At 48.7% G+C, this 26,758-nt stretch overlaps 1 protein-coding gene across 8 annotated transcripts in view; it reads left to right on the plus strand.

The window, feature by feature from the left end:
• The window catches only part of KCNG2 (potassium voltage-gated channel modifier subfamily G member 2), a 115,390-nt gene extending 89,752 nt beyond the window's left edge, over positions 1-25,638 (plus strand). For all 8 annotated transcript variants that reach the window (XM_034943414.3, XM_034943417.3, XM_034943419.3 and 5 more), the window contains one exon: positions 24,582-25,638. In XM_034943414.3, the coding sequence (XP_034799305.2) occupies positions 24,582-25,358 (777 nt within the window). In that variant the 3' untranslated portion in view covers positions 25,359-25,638. The remainder of the gene's footprint in view (positions 1-24,581) is intronic.
• The last annotated feature ends 1,120 nt before the right edge of the window (positions 25,639-26,758 follow it).

A 26,758-nucleotide genomic window follows, 5' to 3' on the forward strand; every position in this document is an offset into this window, starting at 1 on the left:
CCGGATGCCACGTGGCGGTGCGCGGAGGGCGCCTGATGCCCACGTGGCGGTGCGCGGAGGGCGCCTGATGCCCACGTGGCGGTGCGCGGAGGGCGCCTGATGCCCACGTGGCGGTGCGCGGAGGGCGCCTGATGCCCACGTGGCGGTGCGCGGAGGGCGCCTGATGCCCACGTGGCGGTGCGCGGGGGGCGCCGGATGCCCACGTGGCGGTGCGCGGGGGGCGCCGGATGCCCACGTGGCGGTGTGCGGGGGGCGCCGGATGCCCACGTGGCGGTGTGCGGGGGGCGCCGGATGCCACGTGGCGGTGTGCGGGGGGCGCCGGATGCCCACGTGGCGGTGTGCGGGGGGCGCCGGATGCCACGTGGCGGTGTGCGGGGCGCGCCGGATGCCACGTGGTGGTGTGCGGGGGGCGCTGGATGCCCACGTGGCGGTGTGCGGGGGGCGCTTGATGCCCCAAATCTTCCCCAAGGGCAGCCCTCCACACAGCTGTGCTGCATTCCTCCCCTTGGCAGTTCCGTAATTTATTCAGCCTGCTCTCCTTTCATACAGAACATTTAAGTTCCTGATTTTTTTTCTAATAAAAATAATACTTGGACTTTTGATTAGGTAATGGATTGGCTACATCTTTTGACCTCCTCTGACTTCTTGAACCCAACTGAAATGATTGTAAAGGGAGAAAAGAGTGTAAATCCACATGGACGGTGCAGGCAGGAATGGATACAGTGACCGATGGGTGCTTTCCGCACGAAGGAAGATGGTGGCCGTGGCTGTGGAAGGTGACGGCTGTGTTGTGGAGCGAGACCTGTGGGAGATGCCGGCAGCCCACCATGGGCCGCTCTGGAGGCTTCTGTTATCCCAGCAACTATGGGAGAAACTGGGGCTGGAATGGGGACGACAATGGGTGGTGAGCTCAGCTCCTGCCTCCCCCGTCTTTGTCCCAGCTCCTGGCCCCATGCTGCCTCCCTGGAGACCCGGATGTGGGGGTCAGGCCCCTGGAGGGTGGTAGCGTGCCAGGCTGCAGGAGGCCTTGAGGGAGAACCTGCCCATAGACCCCTCCCTGCCCAGGATGGCTGCAGCCAGACCTCCAGCCCCCACAGGAGCCAAAGGACCTGTCTTTGGCAGAATTGGGCACCTCAAAGGGGAGAATGACATCGGCTGGTGCACAGGGCCTGACGAAGGCCAGCACTGTCTGGACACTGGCAGTGAACCCAGTGGTTGGCAAGCCCCACCCAGGCTACAGGGCGTCCAAGCAGCAGTTTAGCGCCCCCCTCTCGAGGAAGTGAGGCACATTGGGAAAGAATGGAGCCTGAAAGAAGGATAGACATGGGGCTTGGGGAAACACAGGAAACATCAGGAGTTATAATCAGGGACGCCAAGAGGGCAGAGCAGGGCTGTGTCCATGAAACAAGAACAAGACGCCATGAAAAAGGAACGGAGGGTGAAGAGAATCTCTCAGAAGTTAAAAATGGAATTACCCTAATCAAAAAAGAAGTAGTACACATTTAGGAAAGAAGATACCACTCAAAGACAAAGATGAAAAGGCAGGGGGAAGATGCACCGCTGGGAGGTTAATCCAGAAGTCCCGCTCTGGCCTACCAGGGTTCCAGAAAGGCGAGAATGAGAAAGGGTGTTATGGTTCAGAATTGGCTCAGAATTCAAGACACCGGACTTATCCCAACCAGTGCACGAATCCCCAAGGCTGAATGGAAACGCACGCGTGTCAAGGCGTCTCATCCTGAAACTTCAGGGAAAAAAGAATATTCTAAAAGCTTCCATGGTGAGAGGGAAGAAACGAGGTCCCACCAAAGGCAGGACAGGAAGGGGCCCCCTGGGTCATAGGCGGGTGGCACTAAGCAGTTCTGGAATGAAACCATCAAACTTCAGGAGAAACAAAACATTCTATGAGAAAAAAATGTAATTGTAGAGCACGACTTGGCTCAGTAATGAGCATGTTCACATTTTCTTAACACTGTGAACGCGCATGAGTTATCTTACCCCAAAAATGGGATGTAACAATGTCTGCAGAAAAGAGGTTACAGTTATGGTGGTTGAAGGTGGGGTGTGTGGGAGACCCAGATTCTCAACTCTACAAAGTCACCCAAAATGTGTAACATTAATATGCCAATAAATGGCCGGATCAGCATTTAGAAGTAGGGATAGTTACATGGGTTGGTTTTGAATATCACATGAGCCAAGATCGCGCCACTGCCCTCCAGCCTGGGTGACAGAGTGAGACTCTGTATCAAAAAAAAAAAAAAAAAAAAATTATATGTACAATTACTTTGATAAAACAAAAATTAACTTAAAAACATGCTCAGTCACCAAAATTCACTCAAGAAGAAATAAATAACATAATCCTATGGTAATTAAAGAAATTAAATTCATAGTTTAAAACCTTCCAGGAAGAAAATTCCAGGCCCAGGTAGTTTCACTGGTGAATCTAACAAAAATTTAAGGAATAAATAACACCAATTCTACATGGTCTCTTCCAGAAACATGTAAGAGGAGGCATCCCTTCCCAACTCATTCCAAGAGGCCAGTACTCCTCTGATACCAAACCAGAGACATGACAAGAAAAGAAAAAACAAAGACCAGTGTCTCCCATGAACTCATGCGAAACTCCTCAACAAAACATCAGTAAATCGGGGTTGGTAAAGACATAAAAAGCACAGCACATCACGGCCAACTGAGGTTTTTCTCAGGAAAGCAAGCTTGGTTCGATACTCAAAACCAACCCATGTAATTCACAATATTAATGCACCAAAGAAAAAATGCCAGCTGTTCCTCTCAACAGATGTAGAAAAAGCGTTTGACTAAATTCAGTATCCATTCATGATGTTTAAAACAGCACTTTCAGCAATTTAGGAATAGAAGGGAATTTCCTTTTCCTGATAAAGAACATCTACCAAAAAAAACCTACAGCTAACAACATACATAGCAAAAGACTGAATGTTTTCCCGCTAAGATTGGGACCAACCCAAGGATGCCTGCTCCCCACTCCTCTTCAGCACCTGTTGGCAGTCCTAGAGAGAGCAGTGAAGCAAGGAAAGTAGACATCGTACTATTGGAAAGCAAGAGAATAGAACTGCCTGTGTAGAAACATGCCATATGATTGGAAAGCAAGAGAACAGAACTGCCTATGTGGAAACACGCCGTACGATTGGAAAGCAAGAGAATAGGACTGCCTATGTAGAAACACGCCGTACGATTGGAAAGCAAGAGAATAGGACTGCCTATGTAGAAACACGCCGTATTATTGGAAAGCAAGAGAATAGAACTGCCTATGTAGAAACACGCCGTACGATTGGAAAGCAAGAGAATAGAACTGCCTATATAGAAACACGCCATACGATTGGAAAGCAAGAGAACAGAACTGCCTATGTAGAAACACGCCGTACGATTGGAAAGCAAGATAACTGAACTGCCTATGTGGAAACACGCCGTATTATTGGAAAGCAAGAGAACAGAACTGCCTATGTGGAAACACGCCGTACGATTGGAAAGCAAGAGAACAGAACTGCCTATGTAGAAACACGCCGTACGATTGGAAAGCAAGAGAACAGAACTGCCTATGTAGAAACATGCCGTATTATTGGAAAGCAAGATAACTGAACTACCTATGTGGAAACACGCCGTATTATTGGAAAGCAAGAGAACAGAACTGCCTATGTGGAAACACGCCGTACGATTGGAAAGCAAGAGAACAGAACTGCCTATGTAGAAACACGCCGTATTATTGGAAAGCAAGAGAACAGAACTGCCTATGTGGAAACATGCCGTACGATTGGAAAGCAAGAGAACAGGACTGCCTATGTAGAAACACGCCATATTATTGGAAAGCAAGACAACAGGACTGCCTATGTAGAAACACGCCGTATTATTGGAAAGCAAGAGAACAGGACTGCCTATGTAGAAACACGCCGTATTATTGGAAAGCAAGAGAACAGAACTGCCTATGTGGAAACACGCCGTACGATTGGAAAGCAAGAGAACAGGACTGCCTATGTAGAAACACGCCGTATTATTGGAAAGCAAGAGAACAGAACTGCCTATGTGGAAACACGCCGTACGATTGGAAAGCAAGAGAACAGGACTGCCTATGTGGAAACACGCCGTACGATTGGAAAGCAAGAGAACAGGACTGCCTATGTAGAAACACGCCGTATTATTGGAAAGCAAGAGAACAGAACTGCCTATGTGGAAACACGCCGTACGATTGGAAAGCAAGAGAACAGGACTGCCTATGTGGAAACACGCCGTACGATTGGAAAGCAAGAGAACAGAACTGCCTATGTAGAAACACGCCGTACGATTGGAAAGCAAGAGAACAGAACTGCCTATGTAGAAACATGCCGTATTATTGGAAAGCAAGATAACTGAACTGCCTATGTAGAAACATGCCGTATTATTGGAAAGCAAGATAACTGAACTACCTATGTGGAAACACGCCGTATTATTGGAAAGCAAGAGAACAGAACTGCCTATGTGGAAACACGCCGTACGATTGGAAAGCAAGAGAACAGGACTGCCTATGTGGAAACACGCCGTACGATTGGAAAGCAAGAGAACAGGACTGCCTATGTAGAAACACGCCGTATTATTGGAAAGCAAGAGAACAGAACTACCTATGTGGAAACACGCCGTATTATTGGAAAGCAAGAGAACAGGACTGCCTATGTAGAAACACGCCGTATTATTGGAAAGCAAGAGAACAGGACTGCCTATGTGGAAACACGCCGTACGATTGGAAAGCAAGAGAACAGGACTGCCTATGTGGAAACACGCCGTATTATTGGAAAGCAAGAGAACAGGACTGCCTATGTAGAAACACGCTGTATTATTGGAAAGCAAGAGAACAGGACTGCCTATGTGGAAACACGCCGTACGATTGGAAAGCAAGAGAACAGGACTGCCTATGTGGAAACACGCCGTATTATTGGAAAGCAAGAGAACAGGACTGCCTATGTAGAAACACGCCGTATTATTGGAAAGCAAGAGAACAGGACTGCCTATGTGGAAACACGCCGTATGATTGGAAAGCAAGAGAACAGGACTGCCTATGTGGAAACACGCCGTACGATTGGAAAGCAAGAGAACAGGACTGCCTATGTAGAAACAACGCCATACGATTGGAAAGCAAGAGAACAGAACTGCCTATGTAGAAACATGCCGTATTATTGGAAAGCAAGATAACTGAACTACCTATGTGGAAACACGCCGTATTATTGGAAAACAAGAGAACAGAACTGCCTATGTGGAAACACGCCGTACGATTGGAAAGCAAGAGAACAGGACTGCCTATGTGGAAACACGCCGTATGATTGGAAAGCAAGAGAACAGGACTGCCTATGTAGAAACACGCCGTATTATTGGAAAGCAAGAGAACAGAACTGCCTATGTGGAAACACGCCGTACGATTGGAAAGCAAGAGAACAGGACTGCCTATGTGGAAACACGCCGTACGATTGGAAAGCAAGAGAACAGGACTGCCTATGTGGAAACACGCCTTACGATTGGAAAGCAAGAGAACAGGACTGCCTATGTGGAAACACGCCGTACGATTGGAAAGCAAGAGAACAGGACTGCCTATGTAGAAACACGCCGTATTATTGGAAAGCAAGAGAACAGAACTGCCTATGTGGAAACACGCCGTATTATTGGAAAGCAAGAGAACAGAACTACCTATGTGGAAACACGCCGTATTATTGGAAAGCAAGAGAACAGGACTGCCTATGTAGAAACACGCGGTATTATTGGAAAGCAAGAGAACAGGACTGCCTATGTGGAAACACGCCGTATGATTGGAAAGCAAGAGAACAGGACTGCCTATGTAGAAACACGCCGTACGATTGGAAAGCAAGAGAACAGAACTGCCTATGTAGAAACACGCCGTATTATTGGAAAGCAAGAGAACAGAACTGCCTATGTAGAAACACGCCGTACGATTGGAAAGCAAGAGAACAGGACTGCCTATGTGGAAACACGCCGTACGATTGGAAAGCAAGAGAACAGAACTGCCTATGTAGAAACATGCCGTATTATTGGAAAGCAAGATAACTGAACTGCCTATGTAGAAACATGCCGTATTATTGGAAAGCAAGATAACTGAACTACCTATGTGGAAACACGCCGTATTATTGGAAAGCAAGAGAACAGAACTGCCTATGTGGAAACACGCCGTATGATTGGAAAGCAAGAGAACAGGACTGCCTATGTGGAAACACGCCGTACGATTGGAAAGCAAGAGAACAGGACTGCCTATGTAGAAACACGCCGTATTATTGGAAAGCAAGAGAACAGGACTGCCTATGTGGAAACACGCCATATTATTGGAAAGCAAGAGAACAGGACTGCCTATGTAGAAACACGCCGTATTATTGGAAAGCAAGAGGACAGGACTGCCTATGTGGAAACACGCCGTACGATTGGAAAGCAAGAGAACAGGACTGCCTATGTAGAAACACGCCGTATTATTGGAAAGCAAGAGAACAGGACTGCCTATGTAGAAACACGCCGTACGATTGGAAAGCAAGAGAACAGGACTGCCTATGTGGAAACACGTCGTACGATTGGAAAGCAAGAGAACAGGACTGCCTATGTAGAAACACGCCGTACGATTGGAAAGCAAGAGAACAGGACTGCCTATGTAGAAACACGCCGTATTATTGGAAAGCAAGAGAACAGAACTGCCTATGTAGAAACACGCCGTACGATTGGAAAGCAAGAGAACAGGACTGCCTATGTGGAAACACGCCATACGATTGGAAAGCAAGAGAACAGGACTGCCTATGTGGAAACACGCCGTACGATTGGAAAGCAAGAGAACAGGACTGCCTATGTAGAAACACGCCGTATTATTGGAAAGCAAGAGAACAGAACTGCCTATGTGGAAACACGCCGTACGATTGGAAAGCAAGAGAACAGGACTGCCTATGTGGAAACACGCCGTACGATTGGAAAGCAAGAGAATAGAACTGCCTATGTGGAAACACGCCGTATGATTGGAAAGCAAGAGAACAGAACTGCCTATGTAGAAACACGCCGTATTATTGGAAAGCAAGAGAACAGAACTGCCTATGTGGAAACACGCCGTACGATTGGAAAGCAAGAGAACAGAACTGCCTATGTAGAAACATGCCGTGTTATTGGAAAGCAAGATAACTGAACTACCTATGTGGAAACACGCCGTATTATTGGAAAGCAAGAGAACAGAACTGCCTATGTGGAAACACGCCGTATTTTTGGAAAGCAAGAGAACAGAACTGCCTATGTGAAAACACGCCGTACGATTGGAAAGCAAGAGAAGAGAACTGCCTGTGTAGAAATTCCCAGGAAACCCACAAAAAAGCTTAAGAAAATTAAGGGAGTTGCTAGCAGCGAACTATTGGAATTCAAATTTTTTAAAGTTCATTAATAGCACCAAAAACCATGAATTGCTTACGTGCAAGTCTCACAGCCTAGGTCCAGGATCCATCTACGTGCTGATAATTACAGCTAAATACAGCTGATAATTACTGATAAAGCCTGAAATCAACGAAGGCCTGCAGTGCTCACGCGCTGAAGACTCGGTGTGACTAAGATGTCCACCCTCCCCATAGTCCATCTCCAGATTCAGTGAAATCCCATTCAGAATCCCATTTTCTGCAATATTTACAAGCTGATTGTAACATCTTTATGGAAAGGCCTAGGAACCGTTTTGAAAAAGCAGCAGTTGGAACTGACACTGCCTGCTTTTAAGATTTGTTCTGAAGCCACAGCAGGACAGTGTGGGGAAAGGACAGGCGTGGGGTCGTGGACACAGTCCAGGAATAGAACCACATGAATGGGGCCAGCCGGCGTTTGGCAAAGGGAAAAGGCCGGGCACGGAGAAAGAATCGTCTTTTCAACAAATGGGGCTACAACAACTGAACTCCCATATTTTAAAAAAACACAACCCATGCCTTACGTTTTATACAAAAATTCAACTCAAGGTGGACCGTGGCCCTAAACATGTAACATTTAAAACTATAAACTTGTAGAAGAAAACATAGAGGTGGCCTTGCCAATGGAGAGTAAGGAAGGAGTTCCCAGACGTGGCGTCAGATGCGCGATTCATGAAATATGAAAATGGATAGGCTTCACTTCATTAGAATCTAAAACTCCTGGCCTAGCGAGGGGGCTCAGGCCTGTAACCCTAACACTTTGAGAGGCCGAGGCGGGAAGATCACTTCAGCCCAGGAGTTCACGACCAGCCTGGGCAATATAGCGAGACCCTCATCTCTATTAAAAAAATTCTTTTGACTTTTGTCCACAAAAGACTGTTAAGAGAATGAAAAAACAAGCCTCAGACTGGGAGAAAATATTTGTAAATCACATATCTAACGAAGGACTTGTAATTAAACTATATAAAGAACTGTATAAACTCAACTGTAAGAAAATAACCTGATTTTAAAAGGGACAAAAGTTTTGAACAGACACTTCACCAAAGAAGACACGCCTATGGCAAATACAGCGCTGAACTGTTATTAGGGAAATACAAAGTTAAGCCACAGGAGCTGTCACTCACATGTTAGAAGGGCCCTGATCTGAAAACCAGCCGAGAGCAGCAAGCTCAAAGGAGGGTGCGCGGCCGGCAAGGCTCAGGACCTGCAGGCCATGGAGTGGCGAGGCTGCTGTGGAGCGCGGATGCCGGGTACACCTGCGCGTGGCGCGCGGAGGCCGGGTACACCTGCGCGTGGCGCGCGGAGGACGAGTACACCTGCGCGTGGCACGCGGAGGCCGGGTACATCTGCGCTCATCGCACACCAGCGCCCACGCCCAGGACGTACCCGCGGGAAGGACAGCGTGTGTCACGTACAGAGCGAGTGTTCAGCCGGCTTTATTCAGCACGGCCCAGCCCGGAAGCAGCCGACACGGACCGCGACGGCAGGTGCCAGATCAATCCCGGTGCATCCACAGTGCGCGGTGAAAAGCAGCAAAGGGTGGGTGCCCGGGACAGCACGAATGGGCTCGCAGGGCCTGACGCGGGAGAGGCCAGGCCCGGAAGCCACGCTGCGATCCCGTCTACGGGATACCTGGGAAAGCCAGGGGTTGGGGGCCAAGACCGGGTGGGCGGGGTCTGGCTGTGAGGCAGGGAACGGCGGGGGGAAGCTGGGGGAGCTGTCCTGCGTCTTTGCGCTGCGTTTTCGCGGTAGTGGTGGTTCCAGGACCGTGATTTGTCCAGACCCATAAAGCTGAGCTCTGATGAGCGAGCAGGTCCTTTTGCATAAATCTTTGGGCCCATTTCTGACGTTCCCTGACAACTCCCCAAAATAGAATTTCTAGGTCAAAGTGCACACAGTCTTTGAAGGCTTTTAAAATATATTAGTGCAGAGTTTTACGAGTTTATACCCTGCCCCGCCTGGACCACCCTGGGCCCCAGGACCTTGGCTGTGGCCGCGACCCAGGGGACGCTTGTCTGGTGGGGACAGGGCTGAATTTGTGTGGCTGCTTGGGGACCAACTCAGCAGAGAACCTTCTAGTAAACGATGAGGAGGGGCCTGTCTGGCAAAGGTGAAGACGTGTCTGTCTGGTAAAGGTGAGGATGTGCTTATATGTCTTAGAAGCCAGCTGTTCCACTGCCAGGTACCCTGGGTAAACGCTGGCTGGTGAGCTCACAGCGTTCCCAGCAGGCATGTTTTCGTTTTTGCTTTGGTGATAGTGGATGATGCCGTTTACAGGGCCCGTCATGGCGGCTGCAGCCCCTTCTGCCATTTAGCACAGACTTGCACCGGCGTCCCCACCGGCACGTCCACGAGGGCTCCATGCAGCCCGGCCCACTGACCCCCAACTCGGGTGTGCCTGGGTGGGGACCGTCCCCCGCCCCCGTCTAGCCAGTCCCCACGTCCTGACGTTTCTATCCCAACCCCCGCCCTGCCATCTTTTCTTCTCCCAGTGCCTCCCGGAGGCTGGGCCCTCTTCTCCCACCAGCCTCCCGCCTGCAATTTCCGTGGCACAGGCCGACCTCTCTCTGCCAGCACGAAGCCAGAGCTCAGCTCCCCAGCACAGCACAGAAGCTACAGGGGCTCCGTCCCCATGCCCCTCCCCATGCCCCATGTCCCTGTTCTCAGCCCTCCTCCCGCCCCTCCCTGTGGGCCCCACACCTGCACCCCCAAGAGAATTCGCCCTATCTAGGTCCCACCTAATGACACACACTCCCGTTCTCAGTCCTTCAAGGAGGCCCCCAGCTCTGCAGCCCCCACCACTGCTGGGTTCCCGTCCTCCGGTGAGGGCGCCTCTGTGCTCAGCCCCGGCCTGGCAGGGACTGGCTGGTTCCCTTCCTTGGTTCCCCCAGTGGGATGGAGCCCCGGCCACTGGGTCCCTGGGGGAGAGCCAGTCTGTGATGTCCCGATGCAGTAGAGGAGCAGGGCTGGGGCTGGGCCTGGGCCTGGGCGTGGCAGCTCCCCAGGCCCATGAGGCAGGAATTCTAGATTCTGGGATTCCTTTCATCGTTGCTTTTTGTGTTTTCTACCTAGAGCTGAGAAAATGTTTGTGGTTTCCAAAGAGACCGGACACGCCCGAGGCCCACAGACACGTGGCTTCGTGATGGGGAGCCACGGGGGCAGGGGTCCGCCCGGCTCTGTGTTCCTCGGGGGGGCTCATCCTGGGGCCCAGGAACTCGGGAGCGGTTTACCCACAGGTTCCTGTGCGTGGGAGCAAACTTGCTTTTCCCATTCACAGAAACACAGTAGCGTGCAGGTCGGTGATGCAGCCAAGACACCATCCCTGAAACTGTGATAATCAGAGCGTCCTAACACCAGGGCTGGGAAACCCACACTGATCTCTGAGTGTGCGGTCCACTTTCCCTCCCCAAAGAAGCGCTTGCCCAGCTCTCGGGGTCCTTGCTCACACCCCTCACAGTCCCCATCCCTTGAACCCGAGACCACAGACCCCACCCTGACAGTAGAGGGCAGAAGCTGCCAGGAGGGCCTGCTCAGACCACAGAACATCGCGGAGCAGCCCAGGGCTGCAGACCCAGAGTCTGAAGGTGCCCGCCCAGCCAGGGCACGCAGGAGCCGGCCCTGGGACCCCACAGAAAACCGTGAACATCTGTTAAAAAGCACAAAAAAAGCCAAACAATCTAGAGGGCGGTGGCTGTGCGGGCCTCAAAGCTGGGTGAGCCAGGCTGAACGTAGACTTTTTTTCTGACCTGATTGTTGGCCAAGTAGACCAGGTGCATCAAATCTGATCAATCAGGGTCTGTTTTCTGGGCTGAAAGTTCCGGAAACGTGCCCGCCGACCATCCCACCTGTGGTTCCGCGGGTGGTCTCTTTCTAACCACGAGCAGACCCGGTCCAGGTGGTTTCTGGCTCTGTGGCTGCAGCTGCACTGGGCCCCTCCTTGTTGTGGGCAGGGGGGCGCTCAGAACACACACTCAGCCCGGGCGCTCCTGCCCCACCGGTCCCTATGCCCGGCCAGGGACACAGGATTCCTCAGAAGGGCTTGCGTGGAAGGCAGCATCCACCAGTGGTTAGGACAGTGCCCTGGGGCCAGCCTGGCTTCAGTCCTGGGTGTGCAACCCAGTGACCTGCCCAGGGGACATGGGATGGGGACACACCAGGGACACGAGGGAGATGCCTGTGGGGACACAGGGACAGGAACATGGGGACACAGGACAGGGAGATGGGAATGGGAACATAGGGACATGGGGACAGGGACATGGGGACACGGGACAGGGACATAGGGCCATAGGGACAGGGACATGGGGACATGAGAGATGCCTAGGGACACGGACAGGGACACGGGGACATAGGGTCACAGGGACATGGGGACAGAGGGACAAGGACACAGGGAGGGACACGGGACAGATGGGGACAGGGACACGGGGATATAGGGTCACAGGGACAGGGACACAGGGAGGGGACATGAGGGAGATGCCTGTGAGGACATGGGGACAGGACACAGGGACGGAAATGCTGAGACAGCAGAGGCGGAAGCCGCCCTGGGCCGGAAGCCACGGGACTGTTTCCAGGACACACTGGGCTCAGAGCCACGGGGCTGCCTTGGGGCCGACCTGTGCTGAGATGCCCTGTGCTGCTTCCTCTCAGCAGGTGTCTCAAGGTTCACGGGTCTTGAGCTCCGGCCTGAATTTGCCACCTCCTGGTCACTGCCTCACAGAGACAGACGTGGGAGGGAGGACTCGGCCTGGGCACCTCCTGAGCTGAGAACTTTCTAACCACCCAAGTCCCAATGCCCCCCCACCCAGCTGGGCGCATCAGGGTTTCAAACCCGCATCCAGCCTCCCAGGGGCTCACACACCGTGGATGCCCAAGCCTGGCGTCCCGAGAGCTCACAGCCCCAGTGGTTCAGAGCGCCTAGGCCCCTGAGCTCTGGCCACGAGCCTCCTGCACCCGGACACGTTGCCAGGTGGGAGGGGCTCTGCAGGGGCTCCCTCGGGCACAGATTGGGGCTCGGGGGGTGGCTCCCCCACTTTTCCCAGGGCCTGTGAGGTTCGGGAATGGACTGGAGCCAGGGATCCACGCAGCAGCCCACCCGCCTTGAATGTCGATCAAGACTTCACTGTGGTCCGTGGTCAGAGAAGGCTGCAGAGGGAGGCGAATGGGGAGTGGATGTCTGACGGGGCCACCATCTCGGGCTCACAGGGTAATAGCCTTGGAGACAGATGGTGAAGGCCACACAACATTCTGAATGCATTTAACACCCTTTAAAACGGTTCAGATGGTGTCTTGTTACATGTATTTTACCACAGTTTTTAAAATGCTAGGACAAAACCCACACCCCAGACCTAGGCCTCGGGGGTGGAGGAGGCCACGGGAAGCACCCAGACCTAGGCCTCGGGTGGAGGAGGCCATGGGGAGCACCCACCAGGCCCAGATTCAGTCCCGTCCACGCGGTGGGGACCACGTTTGGGGTGGCACGCTGGGACCAGTCCACGGGGCTTCCACCAGCTGTGCCAACAGGCTGCAGACTCCTGAGAAGGTCCCCAGCCCACATCTGGGGCTGGGTTGGCCCTGAGGCTGCAGGGGGGCTGGGACAGCAGCAGCATCCTCATGAGGCCGCGGTGGGGCTGGGACGGCGGCATCCTCCTCATGAGGCCGTGGTGGGGCTGGGACGGTGGCGTCCTCCTCCTGAAGCCACTGTGCGGTTCTCATTCCCATTTCCCTGATGACCAGTGATGTCAAGCATCTTTTCATGTCCTTCCTGACAGTTGAGAGCTCTTCTTTGAGGAATGCCTCTTCAGACCTTTTGCCCAATTTTTTTTTTTTTTTTAGAGAGTCTCACTCTGTTGCCCAGGTGATCTCAGCTTACTGCAATCTCCACCTCCCAGGTTCAAGCAATTTTCGTGCCTCGGCCTCCCGAGTAGCTGGGATTACAGGCGTCCACCACCACGCCCAGCTATTTTTTTTTTGTATTTTCAGTGGAGACAGGTTTTCACCATGTTACTCAGGCTGGTCTCAAACTCCTGACCTCAAATGATCTGCCCACCTTGGCCTCCCAAGGTACTGGGATTACAAGCATGAGCCACCACGCTGGCCCTCCTTTGCCCAATTTTAAATTGGGTTGTCTTTTTATTATTGAGCTGTAAGAGTTTCTTATCTATCCTGGATGCAAGTCCCTTATCAAATATCTGATTTCCAAATACTTCCTTCCATTGTGTGGGTTGTCTGTTCACTTTCTTGCTGTTGTCCTTTGAGGCACAAAAGTTTTTAATTTTTATGAAGTTCAGTTTATCAATTTTTTGTGCTTTTGATGCCATATCTCATAGCCCTTGGCTAATCCTTTGTCATGAAGATTTTACCCCAAGTCTCCTTCTAAAGTTCTGTAACTTTAGCGCCCACATTTTGAGCTTTGGTCCATTTTTTCTTAATTTTTGCGTATGGTTCAGGTAAGCGCTCAGCTGGATTCTTTTGTGTGTGGACATCCAGGCACCCCAGTACCGCTTGATAACAAATTGTTCTTTCTCTATCAAATGGTCAAAATTTAGAGTTTCTTCCAACAGTGTTTTGTAGTTATCAAAGTGTAAGTTTTTTTGTTCTTTTGTTTTAGTTATTCTGATGCATTTCTTCCTTTTGATGCTGTTGTGAAGGGAATTACATCGTTCATTGCGAGTGTATAGAGATAAAATTGATTGTTGTCGCATATTCTACAACCTTGTTGAACTCACTAGTTTTAATGGATGTTCTTAGTGGATTCCTAAGGATTTTCTATATACGAGGTCCTGTCATTTGTGAACCAACATGACATGACCTTCTCATTGGCCTAGTAGGCGTCTGTGCACATTCTGTTTAACCTGCCTGATCACCCTGGCTGGAACATCCGGTACAGAGTCCACTGGAAGTGACGAGAACAGGCGTTAGCGTCTCGTTCCTGAATGGAGGGAGCACGGAGTCTTTCGTTACCACGTGTGATGTTAGCTGTGGGGTTTCTATAGATGCCCTTTTTGCGGAGGTTTCCTGCTTGTTGAGTGTTTCTGTCATGAAAAGATGTTGGATTTTGTCAAAAGCTTTTTTTCTTCATCAGTTGACATGATTGTGTGATTTTTCTTTTATATAATATGGATATGATGTATCATGTTAAGTGATTTTCAGATGTTAAGCCAGCCTTGCATCCTTGGGATAAATCCCACTCAGTCCTGATGTCTAATTCTTTTTCTACACTGCCGAATTCAGCTTGTTGATATTTTCTTGAATCTTTTAACATCGGTATTCACGTGTGGTTTTCTTGTGATACTTCATCTGGTTTTTGTATCAGGGTGATGTTGGCCTCATAGAATGAGCTGGGAACCATTCTCTCCACTTCTGTATTTTCATAATAGTTTGTGAGGAATTGGTATTAATTCCTTTTTTATGAATAAAATTTTTTTAATTGCTTAATAATCTCAGGTTTTATTTTAGGTTCAGGGGGTATGTGTGCAGGTGTGCTACCCGGACATATTGTGTGATGCTGAGGTTTGGGGTAGGATTGGTCCTGTCACCCAGGTACCAAGCACAGCACCCAACAGCACGTTTCCAGCCTTTGCCCCTTCCCCCTCCCCACTGGCAGTCTGCAGTGTCTGCTGTTGCCATCTTTATGTCCATGAGCACCCAACGTTTAGCTCGCACTTACGAGTGAGAACATGCTGTATTTGGTCTTCTGTTTCTGCGTTAATTTGCTTAGGATAATAGCCTCCAGCTGCAGAGGACAAGACATCGTTGTTTCTGTGGCTGTGGATATTCTCCTTTGACCCTTTGGCTGGATTCAGTGAAGCATCTGGCCCTGGGCTTTTCTTGTGGATAGTTTGAGGGTTTCTGACTGAGTCTCTTCACTGATGATTAGTCTGTGCAGATTCTGTTCCTTCCTCTTGTTTCTGTAGTTTGTTTTTCTGTGAATGGATCCATTTTACCTGTTACCTACTGTGACGGCGCACGATTATTCACAGTGCTGCTTTATCACCCTTTTTATGTCTGTAAGAGCATGAATCACATCTCCGCTTTCACTTCTGATTCTAGTCAATGGAATTTTCTCTTTTTCTTCTGCTCAAACGAGCTAAAGATTTGTTGATTTTGTTGATCTTTTCCAAGAACTAGCCTTTGGTTTCATTGGTTTCTCTATGGGTTTTGTCTTCTGTTTCATTAATTCCTGCTCTCATCTTTGTTATTTCCTTCCCCCACCTGCTTTAAGTTTTATTTACTTTTGTTTTCCCAGTTGTCTTAGGGTGGAGTGTGAGCTTATTAATTTGAGATCTTTCTTCTTTCTTATAGGCATTGAAAGCTATAAATGTCCCTCTAAGCATTACTTTTTCTTTCTTTATTTTTATTTTTTTTTTTGAGACAGGGTCTCGCTCTGTCACCCAGGCTGGAATACAGTGGCACCATCATGGCTTACTGAAGCCACAACCTTTTAGACTCAAGGGATCCTCCCATCTCAACCCCCCAAGTAGCTGGGACTGCAGGCATGAACCACCACACCCAGCTAATTTTTGTATGTCTCGTAGAGATGGGGTTTCACCATGTTGCCTAGGCTGGTCTCCAACTCCTGAGCTTAAGTGATCCTCCTGCCTCGGCCTCCCAAAATGCTGGGGTTACAGGCATGAGCCACCACGCTGGCCCTCTAAGCATTACTTTAGCTGCACCATATAAGTTTGGATATGTTGTGTCTTCATTCTTACTCATCTCCAAGTCTGACTGCCTTCTGATTTCTTGGTTGGCCTCTTTGATTATCTAGGAATATGTTTAATTTCCACATATTTGTGAGGTTCCCAATTTTTCTCCTGTTATTAATTTCTAATATTCTATTGTGGATGGAGAGTATATTTGTATTATTTCTATCCTTTTAAATGTATTGAGGTTGGTTCTGTGGCCTGGTATATGTCCTGTTCTGGAGTCTGTTCCGTGTGCACATTGAAAAAATGTATATTGAGTTGTCCGGTGCCATGTTCTACGGATGTCTGTGAGGTCCATTTGGCTTATGGTGTTGTTCACACCTTCTGTTTCCTTGACTCTCCTGTGTACTTGTTCTACCCATTATTGAAAGTGCAGTATTAATTAGCTGGGCACAGTGGTGCAAGCCTGCAGTCCCAGCTACTCAGGAGGCTGAGGCAGGAGACTCACTTGAACCTGGGAGGCAGAGGTTGCAGTGAGTCGAGATCGCAACACTGCACTCCAGCCTGGATGACAGAGCAAGACTCCGTCTAAAAAAAAAAACAACACAGTGCGGTATTGAAGTCTCCAACTATTATTATGGAATGTCTCTTTCTCAATTTCTGTTTGTGTTCAGTTTTTGCTTCATTTACTTATTGCTGTATTATTGGTGCATACATTTTAATTGTTATATCTTCTTGATGGATTGACCTGTTGATCATTACATATTATCTCTAATAATATTTTTTGTTTTAACGTCTATTTTGTCTATTAGTACAGTCATTCCAGCTTTCCTGTGGTTGCTGTTTGGATGATATATCTTTTCCTATCTTGTTACATTGTATCTATTTCTGTATTTGAATCTAAAGTGTCTCTCCTGTAGACAACATATAGTTCAACTATTTTTTAAAATCCAGTCTGCCTTTTGATTCGGTTGTTCACTCCATTCACATCTAATGGTACAATTGATGTAGTTGGGTCTGTGTCTGCTTTTGATTCGGTTGTTCACGCCATTCATAATGATCAATATAGTTGGGTCTGTGTCTGCTTTTGATTGGGTTGTTCACTCCATTCACATCTAATGTTATGACATAGTTGGGTCTGTGTCTGCTTTTGATTGGGTTGTTCACTCCATTCACATCTAATGTTACGATTGATATAGCTGGGTCTGTGTCTGCTTTTGATTGGGTTGTTCACTCCATTCACATCTAATGTTATGATTGATATAGCTGGGTCTCTGTCTGCTTTTGATTGGGTTGTTCACGCCATTCATAATGATTTATATAGTTGTGTCTGTGTCTGCTTTTGATTGGGTTGTTCATGCCGTTAATAATGATTGATATAGTTGGGTCTGTGTCTGCTTTTGATTGGGTTGTGCACTCCATTCACATCTAATGTTACGATTAATATAGTTGGGTCTGTGTCTGCTTTTAATTGGATTTTTCACTCCATTCACAGCTAATGGTTCGATTGATATAGCTGGGTCTGTGTCTGCTTTTGATTGGGTGGTTCACTCCATTCACATCTAATGTTACGATTGATATAGTTGGGTCTGTGTCTGCTTTTCATTGGGTTGTTCACTCCATTCACATCTAATGTTTTGATTGATATAGTTGGGTCTGTGTCTGCTTTTAATTGGATTGTTCACTCCATTGACATCTAATGTTATGATTGATATAGTTGCGTCCGTGTCTGCCTTTCACTGGGTTGTTCACTCCATTCACATCTAATGGTACGATTGATATATTTGGGTCTGTGTCTGCTTTTGATTGTGTTGTTCACTCCATTCATAACGATTGATATAGTTGGGTCTGTGTCTGCTTTTGATTGGGTTGTTCACTCCATTCATAATGATTGATATAGTTGGGTCTGTGTCTGCTTTTCATTGGGTTGTTCACTCCATTCATAATGATTGATATAGTTGGGTCTGTGTCTGCTTTTGTTTGGGTTGTTCACACCATTCATAACGATTGATATAGTTGGGTCTGTGTCTGCTTTTGATTGGGTGGTTCACTCCATTCACATCTAATGTTATGATTGATATAGCTGGGTCTGTGTCTGCTTTTGATTGGGTTGTTCACTCCATTCACATCTAATGTTATGATTGATATAGCTGCGTCTGTGTCTGCTTTTGATTGGGTTGTTCACTCCATTCACATCTAATGGTACGATTGATATAGCTGGGTCTGTGTCTGCTTTTGATTGGGTTGTTCACTCCATTCATAACGATTTATATAGTTGGGTCTGTGTCTGCTTTTGATTGGGTTCTTCATGCCATTAATAACGATTGATATAGTTGGGTCTGTGTCTGCTTCTGATTGGGTTCTTCACTCCATTCACATCTAATGTTATGATTGATATAGTTGATTCTGTTTCTGCTTTTGATTGGGTTGTTCACTCCATTCACATCTAATGTTACAATTCATATGGTTGTGTCTGTGTCTGCTTTTGATTGGATTGTTCACTCCATTCATAATGATTGATATAGTTGGGTCTGTGTCTTCTTTTGATTGCATTGTTCACTCCATTCATAACGATTGATATAGTTGGGTCTGTGTCTGCCTTTGATTGGGTTGTTCATGCCATTAATAACGATTGATATAGTTGGGTTTGTGTCTGCTTTTGATCGGGTTCTTCACTCCATTCTTAACGATTGATATAGTTGGGTCCGTGTCTGGTTTTGATTGGGTTGTTCACTCCATTCACATCTAATGTTATGATTGATATAGTTGTGTCTGTGTCTGCTTTTGATTGGGTTGTTCACTCCATTCACATCTAATGGTACAATTGATATAGTTGGGTCTGTGTCTGCTTTTGATTGGGTTGTTCACTCCATTCATAACAATTGATATAGTTGGGTCTGTGTCTGCTTTTGATTGGGTTGTTCTTGCCATTAATTACGATTGATATAGTCAGGTCTGTGTCTGCTTTTGATTGGGTTCTTCACTCCATTCACTGCTAATGTTACAATTGATATAGCTGGGTCTGTGTCTGCTTTTGATTGGGTTGTTCCCTCCATTCATAACGATTGATATAGTTGGGTCTGTGTCTGCTTTTGATTGGGTTGTTCACTCCATTCACATCAAATGTTATGATTGATATAGCTGGGTCTGTGTCTGCTTTTGATTGGGTTGTTCACTCCATTCACATCTAATGTTTTGATTGATATAGTTGGGTCTGTGTCTGCTTTTGATTGGGTTGTTCACTCCTTTCACATCTAATGTTACAATTGATATAGTTGGGTCTGTGTCTGCTTTTGATTGGGTTGTTCACTCCATTCATAACGATTGATATAGTTGGGTCTGTGTCTGCCTTTGATTGGGTTGTTCATGCCATTAATAACGATATAGTTGGGTCTGTGTCTGCTTTTGATTGGGTTCTTCACTCCATTCACGTCTAATGTTACAATTGATATAGTTGGGTCTGTGTCTGCTTTTGATTGGGTTGTTCACTCCTTTCACATCTAATGTTACAATTCATATAGTTGGGTCTGTGTCTGCTTTTGATTGGGTTGTTCACTCCATTCATAACGATTGATATAGTCGGGTCTGTGTCTGCTTTTGATTGGGTTCTTCACTCCATTTACTTCTAATGTTACAATTGATACAGTTGAGTCTGTGTTTGCTTTTGATTGGGTTGTTCACTCCATTCACATCTAATGTTACGATTCATATAGTGGGGTCTGTGTTTGCTTTTGATTGGGTTGTTCACTCCATTCACATCTAATGTTATGATTGATATAGCTGGGTCTGTGTCTGCTTTTGATTGGGTTGTTCACTCCATTCACATCTAATGTTATGATTGATATAGCTGGGTCTCTGTCTGCTTTTGATTGGGTTGTTCACGCCATTCATAATGATTTATATAGTTGTGTCTGTGTCTGCTTTTGATTGGGTTGTTCATGCCGTTAATAACGATTGATATAGTTGGGTCTGTGTCTGCTTTTGATTGGGTTCTTCACTCCATTCACATCTAATGTTACAATTGATATAGTTGGTTCTGTTTCTGCTTTTGATTGGGTTGTTCACTCCATTCATAATGATTGATATAGTTGGGTCTGTGTCTTCTTTTGATTGCATTGTTCACTCCATTCATAACGATTGATATAGTTGGGTCTGTGTTTGCTTTTGATTGGGTTCTTCACTCCATTCACATCTAATGTTATGATTAATATAGTTGGGTCTGTGTCTGCTTTTGATTGGGTTGTTCACTCCATTCACATCTAATGTTATGATTGATGTAGCTGGGTCTGTGTCTGCTTTTGATTGGGTTGTTCATACCATTCACATCTAATGTTACAATTGATATAGTTGGGTCTCTGTCTGCTTTTGATTGGGTTGTTCACGCCATTCATAATGATTGATATAGCTGCGTCTGTGTCTGCTTTTGATTGGGTTGTTCACTCCATTCACATCTAATGGTACTATTGATATAGCTGGGTCTGCGTCTCCTTTGATTAGGTTGTTCGCTCCATTGACATCTAATAGTATGATTGATATAGTTGGGTCTGTGTCTGATTTGATTGGGTTGTTCACTCCATTCATAATGATTGATATAGTTGGGTCTGTGTCTTCTTTTGATTGCATTGTTCACTCCATTCATAACGAGTGATATAGTTGGGTCTGTGTCTGCCTTTGATTGGGTTGTTCATACCATTAATAATGATTGATATAGTTGGGTTTGTGTCTGCTTTTGATTGGGTTGTTCACTCCATTCACATCTAATGGTTCCATTGATATAGTTGGGTCTGTGTCTGCTTTTGATTGGGTTGTGCATTCCATTCACAGCTAATGTTACGATTAATATAGTTGGGTCTGTGTCTGCTTTTGATTGGGTTGTTCAGTCCGTTCACATCTAATGTTATGATTAATATAGTTGGGTCTGTGTCTGCTTTTAATTGGATTGTTCACTCCATTGACATCTAATGTTATGATTGATATAGTTGCGTCCGTGTCCGCCTTTCACTGGGTTGTTCACTCTATTCACACCTAATGGTACGATTGATATAGTTGGGTCTGTGTCTGCTTTTGATTGTGTTGTTCACTCCATTCATAACGATTGATATAGTTGGGTCTGTGTCTGCTTTTGATTGTGTTGTTCACTCCATTCATAATGATTGATATAGTTGGGTCTGTGTCTGCTTTTGATTGGGTTGTTCACTCCATTCACATCTAATGTTTTGATTGATATAGTTGGGTCTGTGTCTGCCACATCTTATTTTCTGTTTCATGCACCTCACGGAGCACGTTGTTTCTGTATCCTTCCTTAACTGCTTTCTTTTGCATGGGGTGAATATTTTCTAATGGAGCATTTTAATTCCACTAATGATATATGTATATGTATTTTTTTTTGGGATGGAGTCTCACTGTGTTGCCCAGGTTGGAGTGCAGTGGCACAATCTCTGCTCACTGCAGCCTCCACATCCCGGGTTCAAGCGATTCTCCTGCCTCAGCTTCCCAAGTAGCTGGGATTATAGATGCATGCCACCACACCCAGCTGATTTTTGTATTTTTAGTAGTGACAGGGTTTTGCCTTGTTGGCCAGGCTGGTGTCGAACCCCTGACCTCAGGTGATCCACCTGCCTTGGCCTCCCAAAGTGCTGGGATGACAGGCATGAGCCACCACACCCAGCCCACTAATGATATTTTAAAGTTTTTTTTTTTTAGTTCTTTCTTTTAGTGGTTGCTCTGGAGTTTACCACAAATAATCAGAACCTGCTTCAGGTTTGTGCATAATTCCAGTGAGATGGAGATATTATGCCTATATAGCTGTATTCACTTTTCTCCCTTTTGGTGCGATTGTTGTGATACACATTGTTACAGGTATTGCCTTTGCTTCACTATCTGTCATTTCCTTAGACCATTACACCTTTGCTCCCACACACCTCCTTTGTGCTTTTATTGGCAAATACATTGCACATATATTACATTTCTATATGCTGCAAGCTTCATATGTTATATACATCTTATTTTTATATAGTTGCTGTTCAAATCCGTTAAAAAATGCATTTATAGTGTCTTTTCTAATTACATAATTACCTTTACTTACACTTTTTGTGTCGATCCAGATTATCATCTGGGGTCACTTGCTTTCAGCCTGAAGAACTTTCTTTAGTATTTCTTGTGAGGCAGGTCTGCTAGCAGTGAATTCTCTCTATTTTTGTTTACCTGGGAAAGTGTTTATTTTTTACTTTCATTTTTCAGCAGTAACTTTGCTGGATATAGGATTCTTGATTGGCAGGGTCTTTTTCCTTTGAGCACTTTGGATATGCTATCCCACTGCCTTCTGGCTTGCAGTGTTTCTGCTGGTAAGTCAGCCATTTATTTGTGAAGTTCCCTTGTAAGTGATCTTCATTTTGGTCTTGCTGCTTCAATACTTTTTCCTTGTCTTTGACCTTCGTTACTTGTATTATGATGTGTCCACCTGCGGGCCTCTGTGTTTATCCTGCTTGGAGTTCATTGAGCTTCCTGGATATGTAGGTTATTGTTTAAAAAAAATTTTTTTTTTCAGCATTATCTCTCTGCATAGTTTTTCTTTTCCCTTCTCTCCTCTCCTTGGGTATTCCCATTATGCATATATTGGTGCATATAATGGTGTCCCACACTTCCCAAAGTGCTGTGTGGTTTATTCTTTTTCTATTCTTCAGCATAATTCCTGTCAAACTCTTCATGTTTACTAATTCTTTTCTCTGCCAATTAAAATCTACTTTTAAGCTTTTCTAGTGATTTTTAAATTATTTTATTTCAATTATTGCACTTTTCAATTCCAGAATTTCCGTTTGGGTATTTTTTTAAATGTCCATCTCTTTACCAACAGCCTCTATTTGTGGCATGTTCATTTATGCGTCCTTTAGTTTTGTGAACATATTGATAGTGGCTGCTTTGAAATCTCATTCAGTTAAATTTGACATTTGGTCACTCTCACAGCAGTTTTTGTTGCTTTCTTCCTAATGTATGAATCATACTTTCCTTCTTTTTCTTTTTCTTCTTTCCCTCCTCCTCCTCCACATACCTTGTCATTCTTTGTTAGAAACTAGACATTTTAGACAAGATATTCTAGCCCTTTGGGTAGTCCCCATCCTGGGCCTGTTATTCACTGGTTTAGTCTTTTGGTGACTGGCTGGCTTACTGTTGTGATGCCTGTGTGCCCCTCTTCCTCCCCAGCAACAGTCTCGGTGTCGAAGCACCACTGTGCCACCGTCACCCTGGGATGACAGGGCTTGGGGAGCAACCTCTTCTCTGTCTCACTGACCACACCCAGTAGTTAAACTCCTAGCAGCCAGCTGAAAGCTCTCTTATTCCTTTACAACCTGCTCATATCGCAGCTCCTTCTCATTGCTTTCTGAGAGTGCCTGACATTGCTCTGACCCCAGGAGGGCTCCTGCCAGCTGTCTTCTCCCCTCATTCCCCGGCACCCTAGCCAGCCTGCAGTCTAGGCTACATGGTCAGCACACGCATGAATCCTAATTCCCTTCACCACCACCTCCAATAGCGTTGAGAGTGCCCTTCGGTGTAAACTTCTTCATGTTCCATTGCAAATGAAGCCAGTTCCTTTGAGAAGAGATTACTTCCTTCATCTCCCTCCAGGCAGGAATCTCTGAGCCACGGATTTGGGGGATGGGGACAGCTGCGAGCCTCAGTGTGAATGACACCCTCCCTCTCTAGGAGCTGAGAGTGAGCCAGGGGTTTGGGGGATGGGGACAGCTGCGAGCCTCAGTGTGAATGACACCCTCCCTCTCTAGGAGCTGAGAGCTTGATGGGGGCATAGCACCCTGAGACCCCATTGGCCTCTCCTGGCCTGGAATCACTGCAGCAAGGGCAGTCAGGCCCTGCCTTCTCAGTGTGCCACACCCAAGGCCAGCCTCCCACCCACGAGAGTGGGGACTGGGCAGGAGGGAGCCCCACCCCTCCACCGGACTCCCCAAGGACGTAGCCCCAGGAGCTGAGGGCGGAATGTGAGATGCTGATGTCAGCCCCTTTCTAGGGAAGAAGCCCTCCTGACTGGGAGCTGTGGGTGGGGTGGGGGTGGGGGGCTGTGTCCGTGGCTGCAGCCATTCCACGCGGAGTCTCCCCCTGGCCAAGCTGAGAAGGAGGATGCAGTCTTGACACAGATAGCACAAATGCTCACCTTTCTTACAGAATTTTCACATATAAATAGATGTTTCTTCGTTTGCTGTTTGCTCTTAAGACCATTTCCCAAGGCTTTAAAAGGTCAGGGGTTTTAACATTATTTTCACCAGTTTCCTGGGTCAGCTAAGCGCATCCGCTCTCAAGCCCGAAGTGATCACCATGAAATCTTGCTGGTTTTCTGGGTTTTTCCAACAGGAACTGGGCCTGTTTGTCAATATCCCTTGCACCCGCTTCCGTGGGTTGGGGCGGGAAGGGTGGCCTGGGGGACGCCTCTGGTCCTGGGAAAGGAAGGGCAAGGCGCCCCCAGCCCTCCAAGAGGCCTGCGCCCCCAACCCCGTGTCCCCTCTCCCCGCAGGGCGAGTGCTCCCCCAAGTGCCGCAGCCTGTTCGTGCTGGAGACCGTGTGCGTGGCCTGGTTCTCCTTCGAGTTCCTGCTGCGCTCCCTGCAGGCCGAGAGCAAGTGCGCCTTCCTGCGCGCGCCGCTCAACATCATCGACATCCTGGCGCTCCTGCCGTTCTACGTGTCGCTGCTGCTGGGGCTGGCGGCAGGCCCGGGCGGGACCAAGCTCCTGGAGCGCGCGGGGCTGGTGCTGCGGCTGCTGCGTGCGCTGCGCGTGCTCTACGTGATGCGCCTGGCGCGCCACTCGCTGGGGCTGCGTTCGCTGGGCCTGACCGTGCGCCGCTGCGCGCGCGAGTTCGGGCTGCTGCTGCTGTTCCTCTGCGTGGCCATGGCGCTCTTCGCGCCACTGGTGCACCTGGCCGAGCGCGAGCTGGGCGCGCGCCGCGACTTCTCCAGCGTGCCCGCCAGCTACTGGTGGGCCGTCATCTCCATGACCACCGTGGGCTACGGCGACATGGTCCCGCGCAGCCTGCCCGGGCAGGTGGTGGCGCTCAGCAGCATCCTCAGCGGCATCCTGCTCATGGCCTTCCCGGTCACCTCCATCTTCCACACCTTTTCGCGCTCCTACTCCGAGCTCAAGGAGCAGCAGCAGCGCGCGGCCAGCCCCGAGCCGGCCCTGCAGGAGGACAGCACGCACTCGGCCACGGCCACCGAGGACAGCTCGCAGGGCCCCGACAGCGTGGGCCTGGCCGACGACTCCGCGGATGCGCTGTGGGTGCGGGCAGGGCGCTGACGCCTGCGCCGCCCGCACGGAGACCCCCTGACCCCTCCAGCTGCAGCGTCGGGACCCCCGAGGTGCGCCAAGGGGTGGGGGGCGTCTGGCCTGGGGGAGCGGCTCCTGCCGGCCGCGTCCTCGGCCCTCGTGCGTGAGCAGCCCCAGAACTTGGCGGGGCCCTGCCTGACTCCCCGTGGCAGCGCTGGGCAAAGTCACTGGCCTTTGTCCTCCTGCCCCACCCCTTTCCTTGGATTTTTAATTTTCTACGCCTAGCTAAAAATAAATTTAGTAAGTCCGAGAGATTCCACGCCTGCTGTGGATGACTTCATCCCCCTTCTGATTTTTCCTGCCTCCAGCCAGGGAGGAGGGAGCACGGCCCCTGCCAAGCCCCCATGGCATCCGGAATGGTCAGGTCCCTGCGGAAGGAGGCTCTCCGCATCCACCTCTGCCCAAGGCCACATCACCTTCCCAGGGATGGGACAGAGGTTTGAGCCAATGCTCACAGCACCCCCAGTGCCACCCCAGTAACCGCCCTTTCGGGGGTCGGGGAAGAGGGTTCCAGCCCTGACCTCTAACCTCCATCCCCTGACACCACCTCCCTAGGGAATCTTCAAGGCTTGACCTCCGGAGGGTGACAAGGGCCTCCTGACACTCCCTCTGCACAAGGTTTGCGTGTGGCATTGCAACCCCTCCATGGCCTTGTTCTTCTGGGACCCTCCTGTCCCAGAACATGGCCTTGTTCTTCTGGGCCACTCTCTGCAGTTCCTTCCTCGGGAAGGAACTTTCGACATCGCGCTGCTCTATGCTTCATTTTAATGAGTTCATCCAGGAAACCTGAGACATGGTGGTCGCAGCCCGAAGCAGGAGGGGGACACCTCACCAGAGGGTCCCACTGTCCATTACACGGCAGCAGGAGTCTGTAGGGGACGCAGGTGTGGAGAAAGGGCAGGAGACGTGCATGGCCCCGGTGAGTGCCTGAGTGCAAGCCCCAGCCCCTTCTCCATGGCAGGCAACAGCCCACCGGGACCACCTGGGGCTCAGACCCGCCTCCCCCGACAGGCAGGTCAGCTGGTGCCCCAGGTGCCCACGACATGGCTGGGTCCGGGGACGCCAGGCACACAGCGCGGGGGAGGGTCTGGGGACTGGCTGTGCACTGAGGGCTTCCCTCTCACAGTGACAGCCTTGGGTGTCGCTCAGGAATGAGCAGAGCTTGGTACCGGTCTGAGAGGCCCGTGCAGGACAGCCCGAGGGACCACACGCGGAGGCTGGTGCCCCCCACCCTCTGCTGCTTGTCCCAGCGTTGCTGGTGACCCCCAAAGACAGAAGGATTCCTCCTGTGTGGTGAGGTGCTGACCACCACGAAGACCCCCAGAAATAAACACAAGTTGTTTTTCCTCGGAGGGTCAGGTCAGAGGTGA

Source organism: Pan paniscus, chromosome 17 (genome assembly GCF_029289425.2).
Source record: "Pan paniscus chromosome 17, NHGRI_mPanPan1-v2.0_pri, whole genome shotgun sequence".
NCBI classification, from domain to species: domain Eukaryota; kingdom Metazoa; phylum Chordata; class Mammalia; order Primates; family Hominidae; genus Pan; species Pan paniscus.